Source organism: Paramisgurnus dabryanus, chromosome 14 (assembly GCF_030506205.2).
Source record: "Paramisgurnus dabryanus chromosome 14, PD_genome_1.1, whole genome shotgun sequence".
NCBI lineage: Eukaryota > Metazoa > Chordata > Actinopteri > Cypriniformes > Cobitidae > Paramisgurnus > Paramisgurnus dabryanus.
In genome coordinates, this window is record NC_133350.1 from 21,494,385 (window position 1) to 21,518,092 (window position 23,708).

Here is a 23,708-nt window from a genome sequence, read left to right on the forward strand (position 1 = left end):
CCGAGGAAAAATAAGTCCTAGGAGGGAAAAACCCTTGGGAGAACGGAAATGGAGATTTAGCGGAGATTAAGCGGTTCTGCCGGTGATCGTAAAATTTTTATGATTATTTACTCCAAATTATTCAATGTTCATGTCTTTCTTTCCTCAATCAAAAAGAAATCACCGCAAAAATAACCCTCTTACCTATTTTTGTCTTGTTTTCAGTATAAATATCGAAAAAAATCTTAAATCAAGATGTATTTTCTTGATGAGCAAAATGATCTAAGAAAATAATTCTAGTTTTTAGACAGTAAATTTGTACTTAAAACACTCTTGAATTTTTACTTACCCCACTGGCAGATTTTTACCGAGCCCCTAGTGACATTGGAGTAAAAAAATCTCGCGAAACTAAACTGTATTACATTTTTTCTTCATGTCCCCTTTGGGGCTCCATAGATTTTAAGCACAAAAACATTTAAATTTTATAATTTATAAAAATTTATATAATATATAATTATATTTTTTAAACTTATTTTCTTATTTTGGTCATCAAGAAAATGCATCTTAATTTAAATGGCACCTTTAAATGGCACAATTCATGATTTTTAATTTCCTTTGGTGTGTAAGTGTGAATTAGTACATGTTTATGATTTACAAAAGGTACAAACCCCATAGTAACAATGATGCGAGTTATCATCTCCAACGTAAATCTCTTTTCTTGGACTACAACAAACACACCAATTTGTAGGCAACAGTTTACTTCCTGGGATTGGTGATGTAGACAAGATCCGACATTATCATAATTCCTCCCGCTTGGACTCACAGCCTGTAAGTTAACTCCTGTCAGCATTGCATTGTGACCGAATCTTTTAAACAGGGTAAGGGGCGTCACATTTCCGACTGACGTCAGAGGTATTCAGGCCAATCACAACGTACAGATTAGATGGCCAATCAGGCACACAGAGCTTTTCAAATCAATGATTTTTCTCCATATAGTACACTTTAATGGGGTATAGCGGTTGAGGATCCAAATTGCATTTGCAATGCACCTCTGCACAAGGCTCTTATCTAACAAAACAATCAGTCATTTTCAAAAAAAAATTTGAATGATCATGAAAATGTAGTTTTTAAAGTGAACTATTACTTTACCATGGAATCAGACATGATAACAACGCATATTTGGCATGCTGTCCGAGGGGAGTGCTCCAAGTTTGGAATTCTGGCCTAAACCAAGAGTACTCCCCCCTCCTTAAAGGGATAGTTCGGCCAAAAATGATATTAAACCCATGATTTACTCACCCCCAAGCTGTCCGAGTTGCATATGTCCATCGTTTTTCAGACAAACACATTTTTGGATATTTTATCAAATGTTTTGGATCTTTCAGTTGATTAAATGTAATGTTACGGGGTCCACGACCTTCAAGTCCAAAAAAAGTGCGTCCATCCTTCACAAATTAAATCCGAACGGCTCCAGGATGATAAACAAAGGTCTTCTGAGGGTAATCCGGGCGGTGTTGTTGTAGAAATATCCATATTTAAAACTTTATTAACGAAAATAAATACCTTCCGGTAGCGCCGCCATCTTAGTCGCGTCCGCATTCAGGATGAGAGCTTACGCAGCCTACGGAGGCTACTCTGCTGCTGCTGCTCTGTGCCCCCGCCCTCCGAATTTGTCATACGTCACTAAGAAAAGTGCGTACACTACGCTAATACTCTCTCCTGAATACAGAGGAGTCTAAGATGACGGCGCTACCGGAAGATATTTATTTTCGTTAATAAAGTTTTAAATATGGATATTTCTACAACAACACTGCGCGCGGATTACCCTCAGAAGACCTTTGTTTATCATCCTGGAGCCGTTTGGATTTAATTTGTGAAGGATGGACGCACTTTTCTTAGACTTGAAGGTCGTGGACTATGGGTGGACCCCGTAACATTACATTTAATCAACTGAAAGATCTAAAACATTTTATAAAATATCTGAAAATGTGTTTGTCTGAAAAACGATGGACATATGCAACTCGGACAGCTTGGGGGTGAGTAAATCATGGGTTTAATATCATTTTTGGCCGAACTATCTCTTTAAACAAGATTTGTGAGGCGAAAGTGAGGCGATGGGTTGGAGGATAGAAGCTGCAAAACTGTCAAGGGACAGTTTTCCTGTTCCTCACATACTTAGTTAAATAAACTTCATATAAAATTATTTTCCTTTGCAAATTGTCACACCAGAGAATGTGAGAATAAAACAGAGAGTTAGTTGTTAATGACTGAATAAGCTGTAGTTTGATCTAGGTGAAGAAAAGAGCCCTATTAGTATTGGCTGAGTGCTTTCTTTGACGCTGCCAAGTTCGAATAAATGTGTCATGTTATGGCACAGTCCTATTAGTCTCTCTTAGTTTCATCTCCAAAACTCATCTCGTAATTATTTTAACTACTTAGCCGTGCCACAACAATCACGACAAGGTCATTTTAAATTCGACTACAGTAAACCATTTTTAAAATATACACAACACTATCCAGCATGTTTTATTCAACAGCCCTTCAGAAAGGAAAATAACACATTCGTCGGAGACGGGTTAGGCAGAGACGAGGAGCCACTGTTAAGAAATGTATCATGTCGAAGCGTTTGTGTGTGACAGCCCTAAAGGCAACTTAGCCAAACAGTCATTAGAGACAGTGTCGCATTAATGGATCGTGAGCCGGTGGGGTGCGATAGTCTGACACAGTCATCCAGTCCTGCTCTTAGCTTTGTTTCTCTAATGCCCCTGACGCACGGGCTGAGAATCAGTGACCTGAAAAACTTCAGCATTCACACACACAAGTGTCAAACTCCTGTGCATAATCCTCTATGCCTTTGCATCTTCCCAGAATCCCTTGTGCCAGAGACCCCATAACAGACGCAAAGTGATTAGAGGCAACAGCTACATCCCTTCAGCCAACACAGGCGTCCAAAACACCATCTGTGAGAACACCGCAGAGGCCAGGCCTACAAACCAGAGGACGACTATTTTCTTTAAGCTTTCCTGTGAACGGGGCTTATACATATTTTAGCACCAAAAAGCCAACTGACAAATAAAAACCTTCCTCGAAGAGATGCAGCAAAACAAACAGAACATGGTTTAGCAGACAACCCACTTCAACAACATTCAGTTCTTTTCTGTGTGCATTTTTGCATATAAACATTTTTGTTGGTAATATAACATAAAGTGCTGTATATATTTGTGTATTGTTCTATTGGTTTACATACAGTATTGACATTCAATGCCATGACATTTTTCAGCAAAGTCCTCAAAGTGCAATGTCTGCTAAAGATGAATGTGAAACCATCGTGGGTCACATTCAAACTTGGGTCCCTTGTGAGTATCTGAATCTGAGTACAACACGAATGCCAGCCATGTGCATCACAGTGCGCCCTTGTTTGTAGTTCAGTTTCTTTGTTTTTACATTTTCAATTCTGACTTTTATCATTTGCATTGTTTCTAGTTGCATCTTTAATGATTTTGCAACAGTTTACTATGTCTTCCCCAAAGAAGTGGAATTTTTTTTAAACTACAGGATTTTGCTAAAAAAGCTTGCATGCACAGAGGGGGTGTTGGAGCAGAATTTGTTAAATAGCGATGAAGTGACATTTGTGAAAATGAGACATTGCAGTTTCTGACTTACAACCTTTTCAATGCCATTTAAGTGAAATTACTGACCCTAAACATAAGAGCTTAAAAAACTAATTTACAAGAAAACATGTCAGATGCACAGAGGGTTTTGCATCGGAATTATTCATTTGTAGATCCTCTTTTGTATATTTTGTATTCATTTCTTTGCACGTGCTGTGTGCATTTTGCCAAGCCGCCAAAATGTTTCTTAAAGGCGCACCGCAGAACTTTTTTGGCCACTCGGGGGCGCTAGGCATTTATTTTTCACGTCTAGTGCCCCTAGAGGCCATAAGCGCCGCAGCACTGTCGCAAAGGAAAAGAAGACAACTCTTTAGGTCACAAAGTCAGCAGTGTGCCTTACTGCATGTCATATGAATATAATTTCATGGGTTTTATTTTTTTCAAATGCCAAAAGGTCGCGTAGCTCACGTTTACAAGCCAGTTGTAACGGTGGCCACTTGGTTAAAGTTTAGATTTAAAAAAATTGCCTTAAAGGGGAATCGAATACCACGGCGCCACAGAAGTCACTCTTTACTCCCTAAGTAGCCTCTAGTGAAATTAATGTTCAAAAAAATAATAATAATTGTGTTCGGCGCCAGACAGGACTTAAATATGCAAGCAATATAACATTTGTTCCTAGGCCAAATGCTTTTATTCATTTTATTCTGTCACTCTCCTGTTTTCTCTTTCTGGTCTCCTCCGACAAAACCGTAGGTTTCTTTTTCTTAGTTGCTGCTTCCGCCATGACAAAAACATCAGGAAAATAAATAGTTGCGCAACTTGCGCTCTTACGTCCGAATTTGAGGAAGTGGAGGAAGTGACGTATGCCATAAATGGGGGTGGTAGTGATGGCGCAGTGGATAAGACACACGCCTTTGGTGTGAGAGACCCTGGTTCAAATCCACTGTGACACACCATTGTGTCCCTGAGCAAGACACTTAACCCCTAGTTGCTCCAGAGGCGTGCAACCTCTGACATATATAACAATTGTAAGTCGCTTTGGATAAAAGTGTCAGATAAATGTAAATGTAAATAAAGCAGTTGAATGTTGTAGTTTTTTGTGCTTGGGTTACTACCCAAAACCCTTAGTTTAAAAGTACGAGTAAAAGCAATACAGACCCCGTCAGGCTATAGTAGACATACCATTCAACCTATTTTAAGTCAATGTACCATCACAAGGGTCTTGAAAGTATTTTATGAAGGTTGAAAAACTACAAAGTGTCACTTTAAAGCTGAGCCTCAGTTTATACTCCAAACACAACAATACTGCATGCATTTTTAATGCATTTAACTCTTTCCCTGCCATTGACGAGTTATCTTGTCAATTAAGAGAAAGGGCTTCCCTCCCAATGACGTTTCCATAACTAACGAGCTCCGATAGTGTAGCGGTTTTAGTGTGTTGTGATTCGACAGCAGCTTAACTTAGCAGTAGTGCCGTTTGAGCTTAGCTGGCGCAGTCCTGTAGGTTAGTCAAAAACTCTTAAAGTGATGTCATATATCCTGGAAGTAGAGGGCTGTAGTCCAAACTGGCTGTTCTCTGTAGTCCTTGAAAAGCTAATTCTGTTAAAGAAAGTCGCTTGGCACTGAACTTTGAGCTTTATTATTTTACAGACATTATTTATTCTCCAACAGCAATCTTACACACCAACTAAAGTTGGGATCACAAAAATTGACCGCTTTAAGCATCCACTGATTAAAAGAAAGTTAAAACTCTCTGTATGTACTGATCATCATATTCTCGCTAACAAAAGTCCTTTACAAAAATGCAATTATCACAGCTTTTTGCCCAAAATTTTGCTACCCATATTTGAGAGGTGATAAACAAGAACAAATGAAGATAGGATGAAAAGTTTTTTTCCTGTTTGTTAATAACATAAGCATTAGTTAATAACATTTTTGAATAAAAAAATAGATTGTCAATTGTTCAAAGTTGGACAACACTTCTGCATAATACTGTAAATATCATTCTAATGTTATTTGGTAAAAAATAAACATTCCTTTTGCATGAAACATTTCAATACTACTTAATCAAAACAATGGTACTAGAAAAAAACATACATATACATATATATTAATACAGATGTTATAAAAAAGACTAAAAAATATTGCTTTTTTAGCTCCGTCACCCAGCTCTACTACAAAACCGATCCCACTGTCGAGCAATGAATCATTTTAACAACAATTGTTCGTTCACCAGCCAGACATTGTATTCCAGATGAAAAATTTCATGGGCCCATTTGAAAGGCGTGCCATATGCATGCTTAATGAATCTATATTTCACGTTGTGATTCTCTCTGAGGAGTTAAAAGAGGGTTGGTCCAACATTAACAGTAAATCCTCAGCTAGTGGCAATTAGTGAACCAGCATCCGACAATCTCCCAACACACGGGCGCTACACCTGTTCATAATTACTGACAGTCTGCTTTTTAACTTTTACACTGCATACCAATGGAAGCTCGGCACACATCATCTAAAACTATTTAACACTGCTGTTGACCCGCACAGAGCCGAACCAAGGGAAATCATAATGGCTGAGATCGTCATCATTTTAACCCCAGCCGTACCGTCGGTCTTTTAAATAGACTTTAAGCACGTACACCGGACATCAAACATCAACGCACGGTGAGACACATGATCGTCCGAGGCTCCTTTGAGCAGAAAAATAGCAATTATGTGCCACTTATGGTATGGTGCTAAATTAAACCCCCTTTAACTGGTGATTTGGTGGAGGTCATTTAATGGATCGCTGTTAAACTGGGATTGATGAAAATATGTTGGTAGATGTTAAACTGAAAAGTCAGTCACAGATGATATCTCATCAAGGGATGAGGAACGCTCTGCATCTAGGTGATGTGATTCACGGCGGGACGTGGGTGGGGGCCATCCACGCATCATAAAACCCTAAATCATAAATGATAACCGTCCAAATTATAGATAAGCACATTCTGAAGAGGGACAATACATCATGGGGTTTGATTGATGGCCTGAAATTTGACCACTGATGAGACCGGGTTGAGAATTACTGTTAGCCGGCTTACTGACCAGAGGCTGGGGGGCACTCTTGTCAGTTGATGAATGGCTTGCTGTGATTATACGAAGCATTGCAGTGGAAGAACAGCCTGACAGGTTGACTTGAAGGCTTCACTGGTGCCAATGCATGAGTGAAATGAGGAGACGGGGGTGAATTAAAGGCGAGGGGTCAAAGAACAATGACCTTCTGGAATTAATGAAGTCTCGGAAAGAGACAGACATAGACATTTGCTAAATTTTTTAGTGGGCACTCACATTATGTAGACTTAGAGTACTGTTCCTCTGGCTAGTGTGATCGCTCAGTACTGTACCAGGGAGCGGTATGGTAAGCCAAAATGCGTGCACACATGCACGCACGCACGCACGCACACACACTTACTTCATAAACAGCTAATCAGAAACAATTATTATTTCTGAATAATTCTTCATTATGTCTGCAGTGTCACATCTTCCCAAATTTTTCAGTTTATTAATTTCCATCCTTCACGGCTGCTTCATAGATGAATAAGGCACTGTACGCATAATTAACAATATAAATAACACGAATGATAATAAACACTTGCGTTAAACATGTGAATATTAATGTCTTATGATTAGTACGGCTCTTGAGAAATCATCTTGACTTGAGCTGGGAATGTGGACACAAGCTTGAGGAAAGCTTTGTACTGTCAATTTTCAGTCATGAAGCCAAAATGACACAATATGTTGTGATTATTATGGATATTATCATTAATCAACAAGTTGTTATTCCTCTTTCATTTTGTGCTACAGCTGTTCTAAGGCTCAGTGACAAATGAATGTAGACCATCGGGTTTGTATACAGCAAGGGCACCTTTCATATTACACCTTATCACTATGTTTAAAAATGTATTTTGTGAATCAGAAAGTGTTTTGTAGTTCTTTGTCATTTTTCTAAAACATTCCTACAGCCTGCGCTGACAGTTAATGTTGACAAACTGATCTTTAATCTGAGTTGATGAATTAATGTATTAACAGCATGCATGACATAAATGCTAAACATTTTTTGCTAAATGGTGCTGCTGAATGGCAATGTGCAACAGCACTGAACACTTTGTTTCTGGTGTTCCCATAATTTAATAAATACAGCATTGTGTTAGCAGCGGAAAGGTCATGGGTTTGATTTTTTTTATTAAGGACAATGTACAATTTCCAACATAAATGACCATTCATTGCAATGTACCAGAGTTAGCCATAGGCTAATTACATCTGCAGTCAGTTAAACAAAGACATACAAATAACACTCCCCCACCCCTTAACCATACATACACAAAACACATTTTGTGTCTTAATTGTGCAGCCCTTTCAAAACATCTTATTCCTAGGGAACATACAGTATGAAGACATCATGTGCAAAACCCTCAAAATGCGTCTGATATGTTTTGTTATGTTTAGGTTTCAATTCTAATAATGCCTTATTTTCACAAATGTCACTTCATTGGTCATTTCATTGGTATTTAATGCATTTAACTATCTTTCACTGCAAAACCCTTTAAGTAGGGCTGAGCAGGGCACAAAGTAACACATTAATTGGAACTCGGCTACTTTACATATTTATACAGGGCCGAGCAATCTGTGCTTTTGGTCTTTTTCTCTTACTGTCAGAAGATGATCTCCTGTTAATTTGTAAAAAGTTTTGATATGTTTTTTTTTTTAAAGAGTGTTTTAGATGCATGGAAATAAATCTTTTCATCTTATGTTTTTTATTTCTGAGCTGGGTCTGTAAGTCAGTGTTACAATTTGTAACAGTGTTACAATTAAGCCTTAGGTATACAAAAATAATGAAATGAAAACAATGTAAATACTATTAATCAAAATGATAACAGTTAATACAATATCAGGGGAAATAACTCACAATTATGATTTTTTTTGTCTTTATTGTGCAGCCCTTTAAAAAAATCTTATTATATGCATTGATGGTTCGATGACGGATCATGGATGGATGAATGTGTGGATATCTATCTATTATAGACAGATATATAAACAATATCCACATTTAGTATATAGACAGAATTTTATTGAATTATATGTGTTTAAACTAAATTTCCTAGCAGGTGTTACAACGAATGCTCTGTTTGTTACAATTTACCCCACCTATGTGGTAAGTTGTAACGTTTGCACTCCTGTCATGTACTATCTAAATGCACGATAATGGTAGGTCCCCCAAGTCAACTTTAAAGGAACAGTATGTAAGAAATTTATATCAATTAATCATTAAATGGCCCTGAAATGTCACTAGACATTAAGAAATCATTTTAATTTCAAATACTTATATCACTGACAACAGCAGTCCGGCCAGGATATTGTCATGTAAACAGTGGAGTTGCAGCCCTCAACTGATGTTTATGTTGTCGTTTGGTATATTGGCCACCAGCTGTGTGATTGCAGTACCAGTTTTAGCCACACGTTTTGTGATTGCAATACCAGTTTTGGCCACAATCCTACATACTGTTCCTTTAAGTGTTCATTTGTAGCAGACATGTGTGTGTTGATTGTGTAAAAATAATTAATAATCTAACTTAAATATTCTTTGAACGACAGAGCCAAAGCCAAAAAGCGTTAGGTTGTGCCCTGCTCTCCCCTACATGCAAAATCTCCACTCATTTTTGAAAATACAAAAATTTTCACTCACTTTTAACATCCTTTCTGAATTAAGGTAAAATGCAAAAATAATAATGTTCAATATTCCTATGTTAGGTAAACATCCTTTAACCAGGTAAAACAACTGACATACACACGCTGTCATCCTATTCTTCTTCTCTGCACTTAGAGGATTTTGCAAAAAAATGCTTTTGCATTTAATAAATTCTGCCACACAGCCGGTATTTCTGAATGGCCTGAGGCCGGGATAAGTGAATTTGAATTGAAATATTTGATGAACATATAATATGTGCCAAGAGCATTTAGTCAATATCATTACCTAATTTTTGACAGAAAGGACGTTTAGCGGCTTTTGTTTCTGAGCTATTAATATATAATGATCAAATGTATAGCTTAAATGCTAGGTGTAAAAGCGTATGCAAAATGAAATAATGTAATCGCAAAAATAAAGGCACACACAACAATCATTTATTACAGGATTAAAACAAAATCAATAATACTGCCGGTATTAAATGGACTCACCGTAATGACCAGCAGAATTCCTTTGAGAAGCGTCAGCAGTGACGTAATGGGCTGAATGATCATTTGAGCCAGGAGAATACCAAACGAAAGTGTCCACGTAAAGACGGGGATCACGTAGATATGACTGCAAAAGTAAAATCAGAGAGTCATCTACTGTAGTACCCCATTGTTTTAAATTACAGCTTCAGTAACTCAGAATAATGCTAAACACAGCCTTTCAAAATTACTGACTACAGCAAGAGGACATGACAACAAGACAATACAATTTAAAAACGAGTATTCTTTACAATTTTGCTGCAAAACATAGACCTGCTCTCTCTAAATCACATCCTGAATGAAGAGAGGCTCATTTTCCTCTCTAGGGAAAACAACAGGGGGCAGGTAATTGTTTTGAAGTGTCTATCTGATAAGAATGCCATTTAAAGCAGAGCTCCACAATACAGTGAACTTTAACTAAGTGCTTTTACAAGTTTTAGGGCAAAAATATTTTGAGACTCCCAAGATACATATGTAGATCATAACCACACAGAGGTCAAGAGAGAGAAAAGTTCATGCAAAAATGTAGCGAGGACAAAGGCCTGAGATCCCACTGAACATGTTTATTTTTTAAAGTCTGTAAACCCTTGGATTTGAATCATTGACCCTTTGACAGAAATAAATGTACTCCAGGGCTTTATTTTGTTGCGAAAGGACTCCTATTACATTTCACCTGGCAAACAGATGGTGTAACAATCCCATGTGAAATGCCCTGATAAATCTGGGAATTCATTTTTATATTTATGATACAGCAGCAAGCTGCCCAGGCCCCGAGAGTGCACCAAAACAGCTCCTCTACCATATTGTACAACTGGGTTGAGGGTTTGATGTTGGTAGCACTGGGTTTTTTATCTGATTTCATCTGTCCACATTATATTTCGCCAGTGGCACTTGGGAACATCATGTGCTTCTCTGAAAACATGCAGAAGTGTTTGTTTGGGACAGAAGTGGTTTCCTCTGCAACATCTTGCATCGAATGGTGTTCTTGTTTGGAGTTTTGGGCATCGCAGGCACATAAATAAAAATCTTAGCATGTCCTAGAGAGATTTCTTTAGCTGACACTTCAGGACTCTCCTTGACATCTTGCAACAATGTGCACTGGTTTAAGATTCAAGACTCAAGATTTTGATTCGTCACAGACAGTTATAAAAATATATACCTTGCAGTGAATTGAAATCTGGCATTTACAAACTGTGAATTTTTACAAGTTTAATAAAACTATTAAGGCTGTCAAACGATTAATCGCGATTAATCGCATAAAAAACTGTTTGTGTTTGCATAATTTATGTGTGTGCACTGTATAAATGTAAGAAAAATTTATTTATATATACACATAATAATTACACATTACACACACATATATTATGCACACACAAACCATCATTTTGTATGCGATTAATCACAATTAATCGTTTGACAGCCCCCCAAAAGTTTGTAAACCGGGGTCAAATTTGTACTGTCCCAAGGCAGAGCAAACTTATTTATGAACTTCAGCAAGAGCTCCATATCCCACAGATAAATATGGGATTTTATAATGGATTAAGAGAAGTGCGAACACTTTACCAGGGCTGAAATAACCTATTGATTTGTGCTTGCAGGATCACTTTACATTCACTGTCTCGTTCACGGCTACCTTGGTCTGCCTCCTGAGCAGGCCTTTGTCTTTGATAGGTTCTTAATGAAGCATTCAGCCATTGATATGGTCCAGGCTGGCTTGAGTGGATAATTTTCAGGTTAAGTATTTGCTGGGGTGTTGCAAAATAAATTACCTTTGTGGCGATAAGTGCAATTACAAAGAAATTCTGCAGGGAACAATATGTGCAAGACCCTCTGTGCTGATCAACATTCAGTCTTATAATACCTTATATGCCTATATAATTACGTGCAAAACATGTGGGAATTTAATTTAGATGTTCTAAAGGAAACATCGTTTAAACGGAGAAATACACTGGTTGGGAATACCGATCAGACCAGAAAAATTTAATTACAAAGGTCTTATTTTTAAGATCAAGGAGCATAATTTGCATAACTCCTTTACAGAACGAGTGTTGAAACAATGCGTGGAAAAAAACAATGCTATCATTGTGCACAATTCTTGGTGTTTTTCCCTTAAGAATTATAAGAATTGGTGGACTTGCGTCATTGATAGAGAATTTCCTTGATAAATATCTGCTTGTCGGAGGTAAACACAAAAAAAGTCCTTGGAGAATTGAGCCTAATCTAGAATACCAATCAGAGAAAACGTCCTTTCGTATTGACTTCTGCTAGCCTTGAGTTAACGCCGCAGGTTAAACAACGGCTACAAAGGAATTAACTTTAAAACCTATCAATACTATAGTAAATAGTATCCAACTGCACATAAATTTATAATGCATCTGACATATTGGTACTGTTCTCTGATATATAATGAAAATCTAAGAATCTAGGCTCTACATGCGCACCGCATTTATTTTCATGAGTCTGTCCATCTTTCCAGCTCATGGTTCCCTAAACACTAGGAAAAGGATCAAATCACTAATCAATATACCTTGTGTCTACCTTCTCTAATCTTTTTAGTACTCCATCAGCATGTTTACTTGCGGATTTGGCATTGATGCATCCCTCAAGGATTGTGGGAATGGTTTCCCGTTACAGTGCGAGTTAAAGAGCTGTGAATTGGAGGGTGGATGCAGGCGAGGGAGAGAGAGATGGGAGAAGAAGAAGAAAGAAAGAAAAAGATGGAGTGACAGTTTCCTGTAGCAGATGGAGGTACTGACAGCTAACATTTGTCTGTAACATCCTACCACAGTTCTGCATGCTAAAAACACCCACTTCATCCCGAGATGAGACCAAACAAAATGCCATGATTCTTTACACAATGAAATTTCTCTCTGGAGAAAAGCTACTTTTCCTATTCATATTTCCTATCACTGCCCAAAGTTCATTCTTTGAAGGGATAGTTCAACCAAAAATGAAAATTCTGTCATGCTTTACTCTTATATTGTTTTGAACCTTTATGAGTTTCTTTTTTGATGGTTTGCACACATATGATGATACCCATTGACTTCAATAGTATTTGTTTTTCCTAATATGGAAGTCGGCGGGTACCTTCAACGGCATGGTTATCGTCATTTATCAAATATTTTCTTTTCTGTTCAACAGATCATAAAGGTTTAAACAAGATTATACTCCTCATTCATTTCAGAAGTTTTATTTACTTCTTTAATGGTGATATAACTGAATTACAACACAACTGTGAATATTGTTGATTTTTGGGTGAACTATCCATTTAAAGAGCACATATTAAGCACATTTTTACAATATAATTTAAGTCTCAGATGTGTCCTGAATGTGTATGTAAAGTCTCACCTCAAATTACCCCACAGATTATTTATGATAGCATGTCCAAAATGCCCCTATTTGGGTGCAAAAATGCACTGTTTTGTGTGTGTGCCTTTAAATGCTAATAAGCTGATTTAGCAATAAAAGGACAGAAAAAAGCAGACCACGTCCAACTTACTGAAAGCAGAAACTGTGTTAAAGAAAAACACCACCGCCTTGCAATATTTTACTATGTTCTTACTTCAACTTAGATGAATTAATACATACCTATCTTTTTTCAATGCATGCACTTTTAATCTTTGTACAGTGCATCGTGAATGTGTTAGCATTTAGCCTAGCCTTATTCATTCCTATGGCTCCAAACAAAATTTTTATTTTATGCCACCATACTTACTCGTGTAACTACTCATGTAACAGTCTTTAAATAGGGAAAACATGGAATTGCTTGGTGGCTTATAAATTCATTCATGCTTGGAGCCATAGAAATGGATGGCACTATGCTAAATGCTAACACATTCACAATGCGCTGTACAAAAATTAAAAGTGCACGCATTGAAAAAAAGATAGGTATGTATTTATTCTTCTAAGTTGAGGTAAGAACATAGTAAAATATTGAAAAACTGTGGTATTTTCCTTTAATATAAGACCGTGGGCGGGGTTCTAGGAGTGTGACATCACATTGCTAAGAGAATCAAAACAGCATGTTTAATGAGACTGCTTTGGTTTAATAGGGATTAAAAATTTTTTTTTCATTGTAGGGTGGTTGTGTTCACACACTCCCAACACACATTTAGGTCCAAACACCTTGTACAAATGGATTTTGTATAATAGGTGCCCTTTAAACTCGAGAAGCTGATCTGCCAGAGTCGTAAACAAATTATTACGACTCTGTGGGTGGTGATGGGGCAGTGGATAAGACACACGCCTTTGGTTATTAGAGACCTGGGTTCGAATCCACTGTGACACACCATTGAGTCCCTGAGCATTTACAAACGTTTTTGGGAATGTATCAAACAATTAATTAAAAGCAACAAGATTTAACTTTTTTATAATACTTTTTTTGTGTCCTTTTTGGAGCTTGAAATCTCCAGTTGCAACTCAACATAACTGTATGAGAAACCCTAATCCACACATCAGTAAAATTCTTTATAAAACAATTAGTTCTATTCCTGTATTCTGATAGGTCAATAGCTGTGGTTTATTTACAATCAAACACAGCTCTGATCGGTGCACCCAATGAGTATCACTGCACAGCACCCTTAGCGGCGTAAACATAGAGATACATTCTGCTGATATGCACAGTCGGTCCAGCAGAAGGAAGGCTTTTAGTGATTTTACTTCATGAAAGTTTTGATGATACATACATTTTTGCTTTAACATTTGTATTGTGTGGTAACCACAACTTTTATATAAGCAATACTGTAAGTTAGTCGAGGCTACTGCTGTACCATGTATAAGTAATGCCTGAAGGGAGTTGCACTGCCTCCGCTTTGTGTCGTGCCTAACGCCTTTCAGTCATGACTTATACCACGATACAGCACAGCCTCCATAAAACATAAAATCTTCTAGGTTGCCAACACAGAAAGGAAAGTTTTACAACAAGATGGGGGTAAGTATAGCAGGACGCTTTATTTTTAGTTTAACTTTCCCTTTAAGTATTTATTAATTAGCCTAATGGACTCACCAACAGTGTGTTGCCAATATAAAGTCCGGTCCCATGATTCCTTTAAAAATATTCACCTAAAGCACCATCACTGTGAAGGCTATATGTTTTCCAGATGATAATCTTTCTCAAAGCACCAATAGGTAATTTAACTTTAATACGGTGATTCATTATTTATGTCTGGGGTATTGAAAGTACTATGTTTAGAAATATACAAGATAAATTGATTTCCTTCCTTTACATAATGCACTGAATGATAATCCTTATTTCTGATGCCTCGAGTGGGTGTTTTTGAAGGGCCGTGGTGTTTTAATTAAAATGAAAAACTGTCAGCTTAAGAAGTTCAAGCTCAAGGGCAAAAAAAAAAAATAAAATACAGCAACTGTCTGGATACAAGGGTCATGTCTGTATAGATGTTCTGTATCCTATACATACTTGGTTTGAAGCACTGAATGTCTATGATTAATGTTTGTCGGAAAGTTTGCTTATAATATCCAACTTTTTTTATCCATTTACTGTTTTTACTGTGGCCCACCTACTGTATTAGTATAATTTTTTTCATTACCATGTCCCTTCTCTAATCCATTTCTTAAATGTTCTGCCTCTAAAACATCTTTGTAAAAGACATGAGTAACTGAACTTAGTAGTTCTCACACGAGCTGTGGGTTTGCTGTGTACACACCAAAAGTGAATTTAACCATTTGCACAAGCAGATTACATACGAAGTCAATGCAAACACACAAAGAGACGCAAATTCGCGTGGGGTGATGCAAATGATGCCAAAAACAAACACTTGCTATTTGGCTCAAACGCGTCTTCTGCGCAAGTTAAAAAAATGTACTCTTTAACCACAAGCGTTTTAAAAAAAAGTTCCCAGCCAGTGTCAGCATTTTTATAATTTTCACAAAAGTGTATTGCCGTCCAAAAAAATTTTCTTCTTTGAATATAAACATGCTATATATCAAATGAAAGAGCAGACCCTCTGCTTTTATCACCTCTCAAATATGGGTAGGTTTCTTCAAAAATACTAAATTTGGAGCAAAAAGCTTGATAACTTTTGATAGAGATCAGATTTACAGCGATGATCAAAACAAACACAGAGTTTGAACTGTTTCCCTAAGGGAATACTTTCGGGTTTTATAAGTTGGGTAAAAGCGCCACACGGTGCATAATAGCGGAAATACGGATTGCCAAAAAACTCGTCATTGGCAGGGAAGCGTTTTCTCCTAATTGACAAGTTAACTTGTCAATGGTGGGGAAAGAGTTAAACTCAAGCAGAAAATTTCAATGACACAACGTTAAATCGTGCAAGAAATCTACAGCGATGAATGTGATGCTTCGCTTTTGATGTGAACACAACATTAGACAACCACGAACAAAGTTTAATGACGATCCGTATTTACTTTTCACTCTCCTCATTAAGATACAAACAAAAAATATGAAATTTGTACATAACATGTAAAAAACATTGTAGCCTCTTATGGAACGGCTGAAATTCCACAAGGGAGCGTATTTGTTCCTCAGACGTTGCACAATAAACGTGACACTTGAATATTTCATTATAAATCGTGAATGAAAAGTGAGAGTCGAACGAATGTCCGGTAGTAAACTAATTGTTTACAGTATTTATATCATAATTTGGTCAAAAAAGTCAAGATTGTGAGGCGAACAAATCATTTTGGATTAAAAGGCTTGGATAATCCATTTTCTTGGACTTTTGGGGATTTATGAACAATTTGTTTTGAACAAATTCACCGAAGCGGATAAAGGGAAGATTTTGAAGGTAAGTAAATATCCTAAATCGGCACCAACCCGTTCAGGTAACTAACAACTAGATTACAGTTTTATAATTTTTTGCTATAAATCATATTATGCTTTGTGTGTGCGCTTAATGTAATCCTGAGAGTCTAAGCTTTCAAACGATGTGCCGCATGACTGTATATTTTGAAGATTTAATGCTTCAAAGTTACAATGACGTTTATGCAGCCTCACGTACAAGGGAGGGGTGTGCTGTGTACGGCACAGTGATCCTTATCAGGTTAAAACTCATGAAGACATTAGATTAAAAATTGGGCATTTAATTTCAATTTAAGATAGTCTGCAGGTATTTTCTATTGATCAAGTGTAAAGCGGGTTGCACACCAGACGTGCAGCTCAGCGCCGCACAGCTCAGCGCCGCACAGCACCGCGCCGCGCTGTTCTAAAAAAACGAACACATTGTTTTCTATGAGAGTACGCGCACCAGTGCCGACAGGTGGCGCCTGTTCGCGGCGCCCAGCTAAGGCTCAGGAAGTTGCTCAAATCCCTGTCGCGCCACAGAGCGCCACTTACATAGTTAAACATTACATAACATCATATTTGTCCCAAATCATTAACGATTAACATTAGCTGCTAACGTATATTTTGCATTTTGAAGTAGATGCTATCTGACTAAGCTCGCGCTATTTAATGTGCACTTCTGGTTCTACGATACTTCTGAGTTGTCCTAGACGCGACTCGACGCGGCGCTGAGCTGCGTGTCTGGTGTGTTACCCCTTTAAGAGGAGCTCACCCTAAATACTTGACACTTTAGCTTACAATTTTACTGTGGTGCATACAAATTTCACAAAAAAATCTGAAAGTTTCAATGAAGTCTTTCTATACTTCAGAGGATGTTCTGAACTAAGCTAAATTAGCTTTCTCATGATACAACTTTGAATTAAAATTTCTACTTTGGGGAAAAATTATGTAAACTAAATGAGGCACTGGAAATCAAAAAGTACAACTTGCAGGATAGAAAAACCTAGCAAAACTCAGGCAGGTTGTAATTACAGTCATTCCTTAATTGAATTAAGACACCGTATGCTGCGTTTGGAGAGGATCCCTGTCTGCTTATTCAATATTTCATATTTACTTCCTCTTCTTCAAACTGAATACTAATGAACACATGAGCTGTCTCACCACTTCTTCTCACAGCAAAATCAAAACACCTGAACATCTTTCTGTTATTGCTTGTTAACCTAACTATGAAGCTGTAAAAAAACACAATTAACGAGACCAAAATCTGTTGATTAGGCTTGTTTGATACTGCACAAAAAGCGATTCATCACAAATTTAACTTACAGAAGAAGGACAGCCATATCTACAGTAATTCCAAATAGTAAATAATTAATTTACACCAAACCCAAACACTTTAGTGTAGCTATAAACTCTTAGAGTGTGATAAACAGGTTTGTGCTGGATTTTCACAGACTTCAACACAAAGAAAATTTACCCCTGGCACCAAACTATTGCATGCATCTGTTAAACATCCCCGCAGTGCTTACACGTGGAGTGAGAAAATTGTAACCTGTTAATATATGTGCACTGAAATAAACACGCATCACTTTTGGCTGTTCTCGTGTGTTGTGAAACAAGCCTTGTTCAGTGACTTTCCAGACATCAAAAGTTGTTCTGATTTGTCCTCTCACAAGACATCACAGGGGAAGAAAATGTGCCCGTGTTGTTGGAGCGAAGTATTTGGAGATCAAACACCCCACAGGCACAATCTAATGAAAGAATTTCCAGCCCGACTGCATTTATAAGCGTTCCTCAAACTGAGATGATGATGTGACAGACAAGCATTGAGTTCAGAGCTGGGTTTAAAATTAAACATCCAGAGAATAAACAATGTGATTGACTGCCTGTCTTTCTCTGAGATAACAGAAGCAACAAGATATACTTCTATAAATTAACAAACACAGGCACCACGCTTAAAAAACTATAAATCACTGTAGAGGCACTACACATTTATTTCAAATATGTTTTATCACTTGGAAAAACATCTGTGCCAAAAAGTGATATTTAGTACCAAATACATTTTTTTTATTCAAACCTGCTCATCATTATGCATTGTCTTAAACCTAGCTCACATAAGGGAGATTGTTAAAAGACAACAATACACCTAAAACACAAATGTCGAGATGACAGGATTTTTATATTTGAAAGTACACATTTTGTAGGTTTGAAATTCAAACTTTTTTTTAGCTATCCTGCTGCTAAGTGTCATTCAAACAGATAAGGGGATTAAACAAATTTGTTGTAATATGCAGTGGGTGAGGATTACACAATGAAAAGCACTTTGCAGTCTTCACTTTACCATCATAACAGAACAGAAACTTAAAATTTAACATTTTTTAAATGTTATATTGCAGTGTTTATTATAAACAAATTATCTGTGAGTATTTTTTTCATATGCCCTAATACACTTTAATCAAAATCTGAAAATACACTTCTAGAGATGGCTTGGGCGGAGCATCTTTTAACCACACCCATCCAACTGCCAGTCTGCTGCATAGACTGTAAAAAAAGATGGACAACGCAACGTTGCTACCTTCCATTGTAATTAACTAAACACAATTATATCTGACCACGGGCGCTGTTACGTAATGTAAAACGTCAGCTTTGGAGCCGGGGCGTGCGGAGAAGGAATCGTCTGTGGAGTCAGAGGTGGAGGCGCACCCAATTCAACTACGGCAATCATAACGACATGATCTTTATCGTTTACTATTAGTAGCTAAAATGAAACTTATCACAAAAATGAACAACTGAACATATATCAGTGTGATAACTACTACCTCCAAAACCATTTTTTCAGAAAATTTTATTGGAAGTGTAATTTTTTTATTTAGAGCCCAGCCCTGTTCGTTTGCATGAAGAGGGCGGGTTTATGACTTAAACCGCAGCCAGCCACCAGGGGGCGATCAAAGAGCCAGCGGCTACACTTTTCAAGATGTATGATGCACACCCGGTCTACAGTGAGTACCATTTCTGAATTAAGCGCCTTCTTTTCTATATCCAATCAATTCACAGTGGAAAACACAAGCTTTGCCCACTATTTACCTCGTGTGATACTTACATAAATACGACATGGAAGTATATATATACTTAGGGCTAGATTTACTAAACCGGGCAAATTAGCATGCAAGCGCAATTCCAAAAAAGCGCTGATGGAGTGGTAATATCTGCGGGTTATTTACTAAAAAAGCGCAAATGAAATAACACAGGCACAGCAGCTAATCTCCATAATGACCAACGCAATGTACTAGCAGCGCAAATCAGTTAAGGGTCGCAAATAAGCATTGCTGATGAGTTATACGTGATGCGCTTGAGTTCAGCACCACGGACATCACAGCTAACGAAGCCACAGGACACTTAAAGTGAAGGTTTACAATAAATTTCATATTCACATCAACAAATTCACTTTCAAATTCAGAAACAGGTTTGACCAGCTGCCCGGCAAACAACACAAACAGTCCTTTTAGTCTGTCTGCGATGCGGTCTGCGAGTCTATAGAAGTTCAACTGGTGGTCTTTAGAAGCGCCATTCATATTTTATTTCCTTCAGCAAATAATAAATAATATAGCAAAAAAACAAGACCACACATTTTCAGTGCTAATTATCCATTGTGCGTCTTTAGTAAATCCCGACAGTCGTTATTTAAAGCAACACTATGTAGTTTTTTTACCTTTAAATAATGCCTCTAAAATTATTTCAGTGATAGAATAACTTTTAACTGGACAAATTGTACTGTTGCTGCAACCTGAGCAGCCTCCTAGCTGCTACAAGCACACTCTGAAAGTGGCGGTGGAGGGTAGAGCACACAGCCCCGCCCCTCCCCCGCCTGCAGAAGAGTGTCTGATACCAGGCACTGTTGCGCTTTTCAACCACATGGGGGAGCTGTAAATCATTTTTACATGGAAACTACATAGTGTTGCTTTAACAACAAATTGATGGTTTGCGCTTTCGCAAGATGTTAGGAGATCTGGCCCCTAATCTGTATATATTATAACAGTTAAAATACATAAACACAATAAAACATAAAACACACATAAAAATATTTTTTATAATTTTTATATAATATTTTATAAAAAAGTATAATAAATTGATTATAAACATGCATAAAAATACAAATAAAGGGGAAAAATCTCACATTAATAAGTACATTTGATTTTTAACAATCTAAATTCTGTTCTTAATCTAAATATATTTAATGTTTTCTCTTAAATGTCTATTTAGAGGCATTTGTGACCCTGTGAAATTCAGAAGCATCAAAGTTTGATTTCAGTCATTGATTTTTCATTGTTTTCAATCTTTGACACAACCTTACTCCAAGTTCATATTTAAGATATTAAGGTTATTTTTCTCTAAATTTTCTTTACAATATTTGAGGTGATTTTATGTAGAAGACAGTAAATCAAAGCTAAATCATAAAAAATGCTCCCTCTGTAGGCAGCTCACCAGGTTATGCAGCAGAACATTAATTTCTAAATGGTTACATTAAACATTTCACCCCGTGGCAACTCACCTGGTATGAAAAAGTGCAGCGTAGGCCTCACTTCCTGCCAAGACGTAACTGATCCCGATAGACACACTGTTGAAGACAGTTCATTATCAACACTCATTACAGTAATGACTGTCACATCACCTCATTTTCATATTCACGGTGGGCAATCAAGTCTGACTGAAATCTTATAGTTGTAGGTATCTTGAGATTAATAACTTAATTTTCACTATCTACAAATCCCATTGGTCATTCGCATTACTTTAACTGGACAGTGACACTGTCGCTCATGAAAATAGCCAAATCTTACGGCACAGACTGAGATACAGAAAAGATGCATCCAAGAGTCTGTCTAGTTAGAAAGGGAGAATATACCGTATGAGACCTTGACTTATAACATCATGTAGGACAACGCTGTGTGAATCTGTGGTCCTTGACTGGTTAAAGAACAGCATCTGGCATAAAGCACATCGATCGAGTGCTAAGCCTCTTGAACACAATGATGAACAAATTGATTGGATGTGTGTTAGCCAAACCTGTCTAAATGCTGATAACAGGTCTCTTTTCATTTGACTGCATGATCGGACATGCAGAGTACGAAAACAAACGATGTCCTGTACACCTATGAAAGGTTTTGTTAGTAATGGCCAATGATGCACTCAGTGTCTGGATGTACTCTTACATTACCAAAACCCATTGGCCCTTTATTTGGTTTTGTGATATCATCCATAAAGGATACAGGTATAGCGGTCATAATGGCAGCGTAGTAGAACAAATTTAGTTTTTAAATCGATTTATACTTAAAACCTACTTATATTTTGAAGTCTTTCAACTGAACCACAAAACTTGATATTGGGGAAATTTGAGGAAGTTTAAGTTTAAAGTAAAAAAGAGAAGGTAACACGAGGTGATTAGTAACCCCAAATTTAAAGACGAACAGATTGGCGACTGGTCCAAACAGCCATTGACCGTTATTTCATTATTCTGCACTATTATTCTAAAAGGTGAAATGGTAATGTTGTTCAGGGCAATGCTGATATTTCGCACATAAATAACGCTGCATTTAGTGACAGTCTGGAGAGCACAGCGGGGATTAAAAACCTACTTACCGCTCACATTTAGAGAAGGTGTTTGTGTTTACCTGCTTCGGCGAGGAGCCGAGTCACGCTCCAAACCCCATTTTCAGTACCGATGACTTAATTAACCTTTTATGTTTATCAAAGACTAAATGAGTCAGTCTAATAGGAGTCGTCCGGTGACATTTCAGCAGAACTCCTCGGTGACACATTTATGATCGTGTTCCTTGTACAATCTGCATTAGACTTTATGGTCAAATGAAATCTCTCGGGAGAACGGCTGAGGTCACATTGAAAGGCTGGTAGCTTTTTAAGGGACCAAAGAAGAAAAATGGTACAATTGTAACATAATTGGGCTGCAATATTGTGTTTTCTGTTGTTGTTTTCGTTCAGCTCTTTATAGAAACATCTATCATGGTAAGATATGATAATGGAGACAAAAACAGGAAGGCAATGAGAAAGACTGATGAACTTCAATACCGTGTAATGACGTAATTTGGCCAGTTTGGTGTACAGACAATTCTGATGTTATTTCAGTAAGACGTGTTTTCCCCTGCGGCCGAATGAATAAACAAACATTTTACATCAGATGAAGAATGATTATTTATAGGTATTAATCATTCTGTCTGTAAAGCAACATATTTAGTCTAATTTTATACTGACATGCATTGGTGTACGTATTGATTGTATGGCATTTAAATTTATTTTTACATTTACATTTATTGTATATGTTATGTTGCATATAATATATCAGCCTGGTCTCACTGTTAATACGTAGTATAGTATTTACACGTAACTTTAAAAAGCGTATTTTTTGTATGTTTAAATAGATACTAAAACGTACAATTAGGGCTGGGCGGTATGACGGTATATTCCGTTACCGCGGAATAAAATGTCAGACGTAACAGATTTTTCTATACCGTCTATTCCGCGGAATGCAAATTAGTGGGCGTGGCTAACTCTGCCCTCCAGCATGTTAGACTGAGTGTGACGGAGAAACATGTAAAATAGTTCACTTATAAAAAATGAACGAGTTATTTGTGTAATTTTTATAATAAGTGCCAGTGAATCCACTGCGGGTCACGCAGGGAGACTCTTGTCTTGCTCGCTCTCGTGCTCTCTCTCTCTCTCTCTCTCTCGCGCACTCTCTCTCCTCATGCAGCAGCCGGCCGGCCGGTCCCTGTGTGCAGAGGTCTCTCTAGGCAAGCGCAAGGAGCTGCGACGCGAAATAAAGAGATCTTCTCGCACATAATGCTAATAGTTGTAAAGTTTTCTGAACTTTAAGCAAGCTAAAACAAAACTCGCGTTTATATCAGTGAGGTGCGCTGCTGGAGCGACGTAGTTTGATGCGCCATTTGCTTATACAAACATATTTGATCGGAAAGACGAGAAAGAGATGCAAATGTTAAGGTATAATAGAAAGTAAAGGGCGTCAAGATCTTAAAACAAACTTTATGATCATCACATCATAGCACCTGTCACATTTATAGAGCTTCGTCTCTCATATGGGC

The 23,708-nt window shown here is 37.4% G+C and overlaps 1 protein-coding gene across 3 annotated transcripts in view; it reads right to left on the minus strand.

Annotated features, from left to right (window-relative positions):
* LOC135719045 (uncharacterized) overlaps positions 1-23,708 on the minus strand; it is a 122,380-nt gene that overhangs the window by 66,336 nt on the left and 32,336 nt on the right. For all 3 annotated transcript variants that reach the window (XR_010521002.2, XM_065241552.1, XM_065241551.1), the window contains exons 7-8: positions 21,146-21,211; positions 9,801-9,924 (exon numbers count right to left, since the gene is read on the minus strand). Coding sequence is in view for 2 of the 3 variants with exons in the window: in XM_065241552.1 (XP_065097624.1) it covers positions 9,801-9,924; positions 21,146-21,211 (190 nt within the window). In the remaining variant the exon portion in view is untranslated. The remainder of the gene's footprint in view (positions 1-9,800; positions 9,925-21,145; positions 21,212-23,708) is intronic.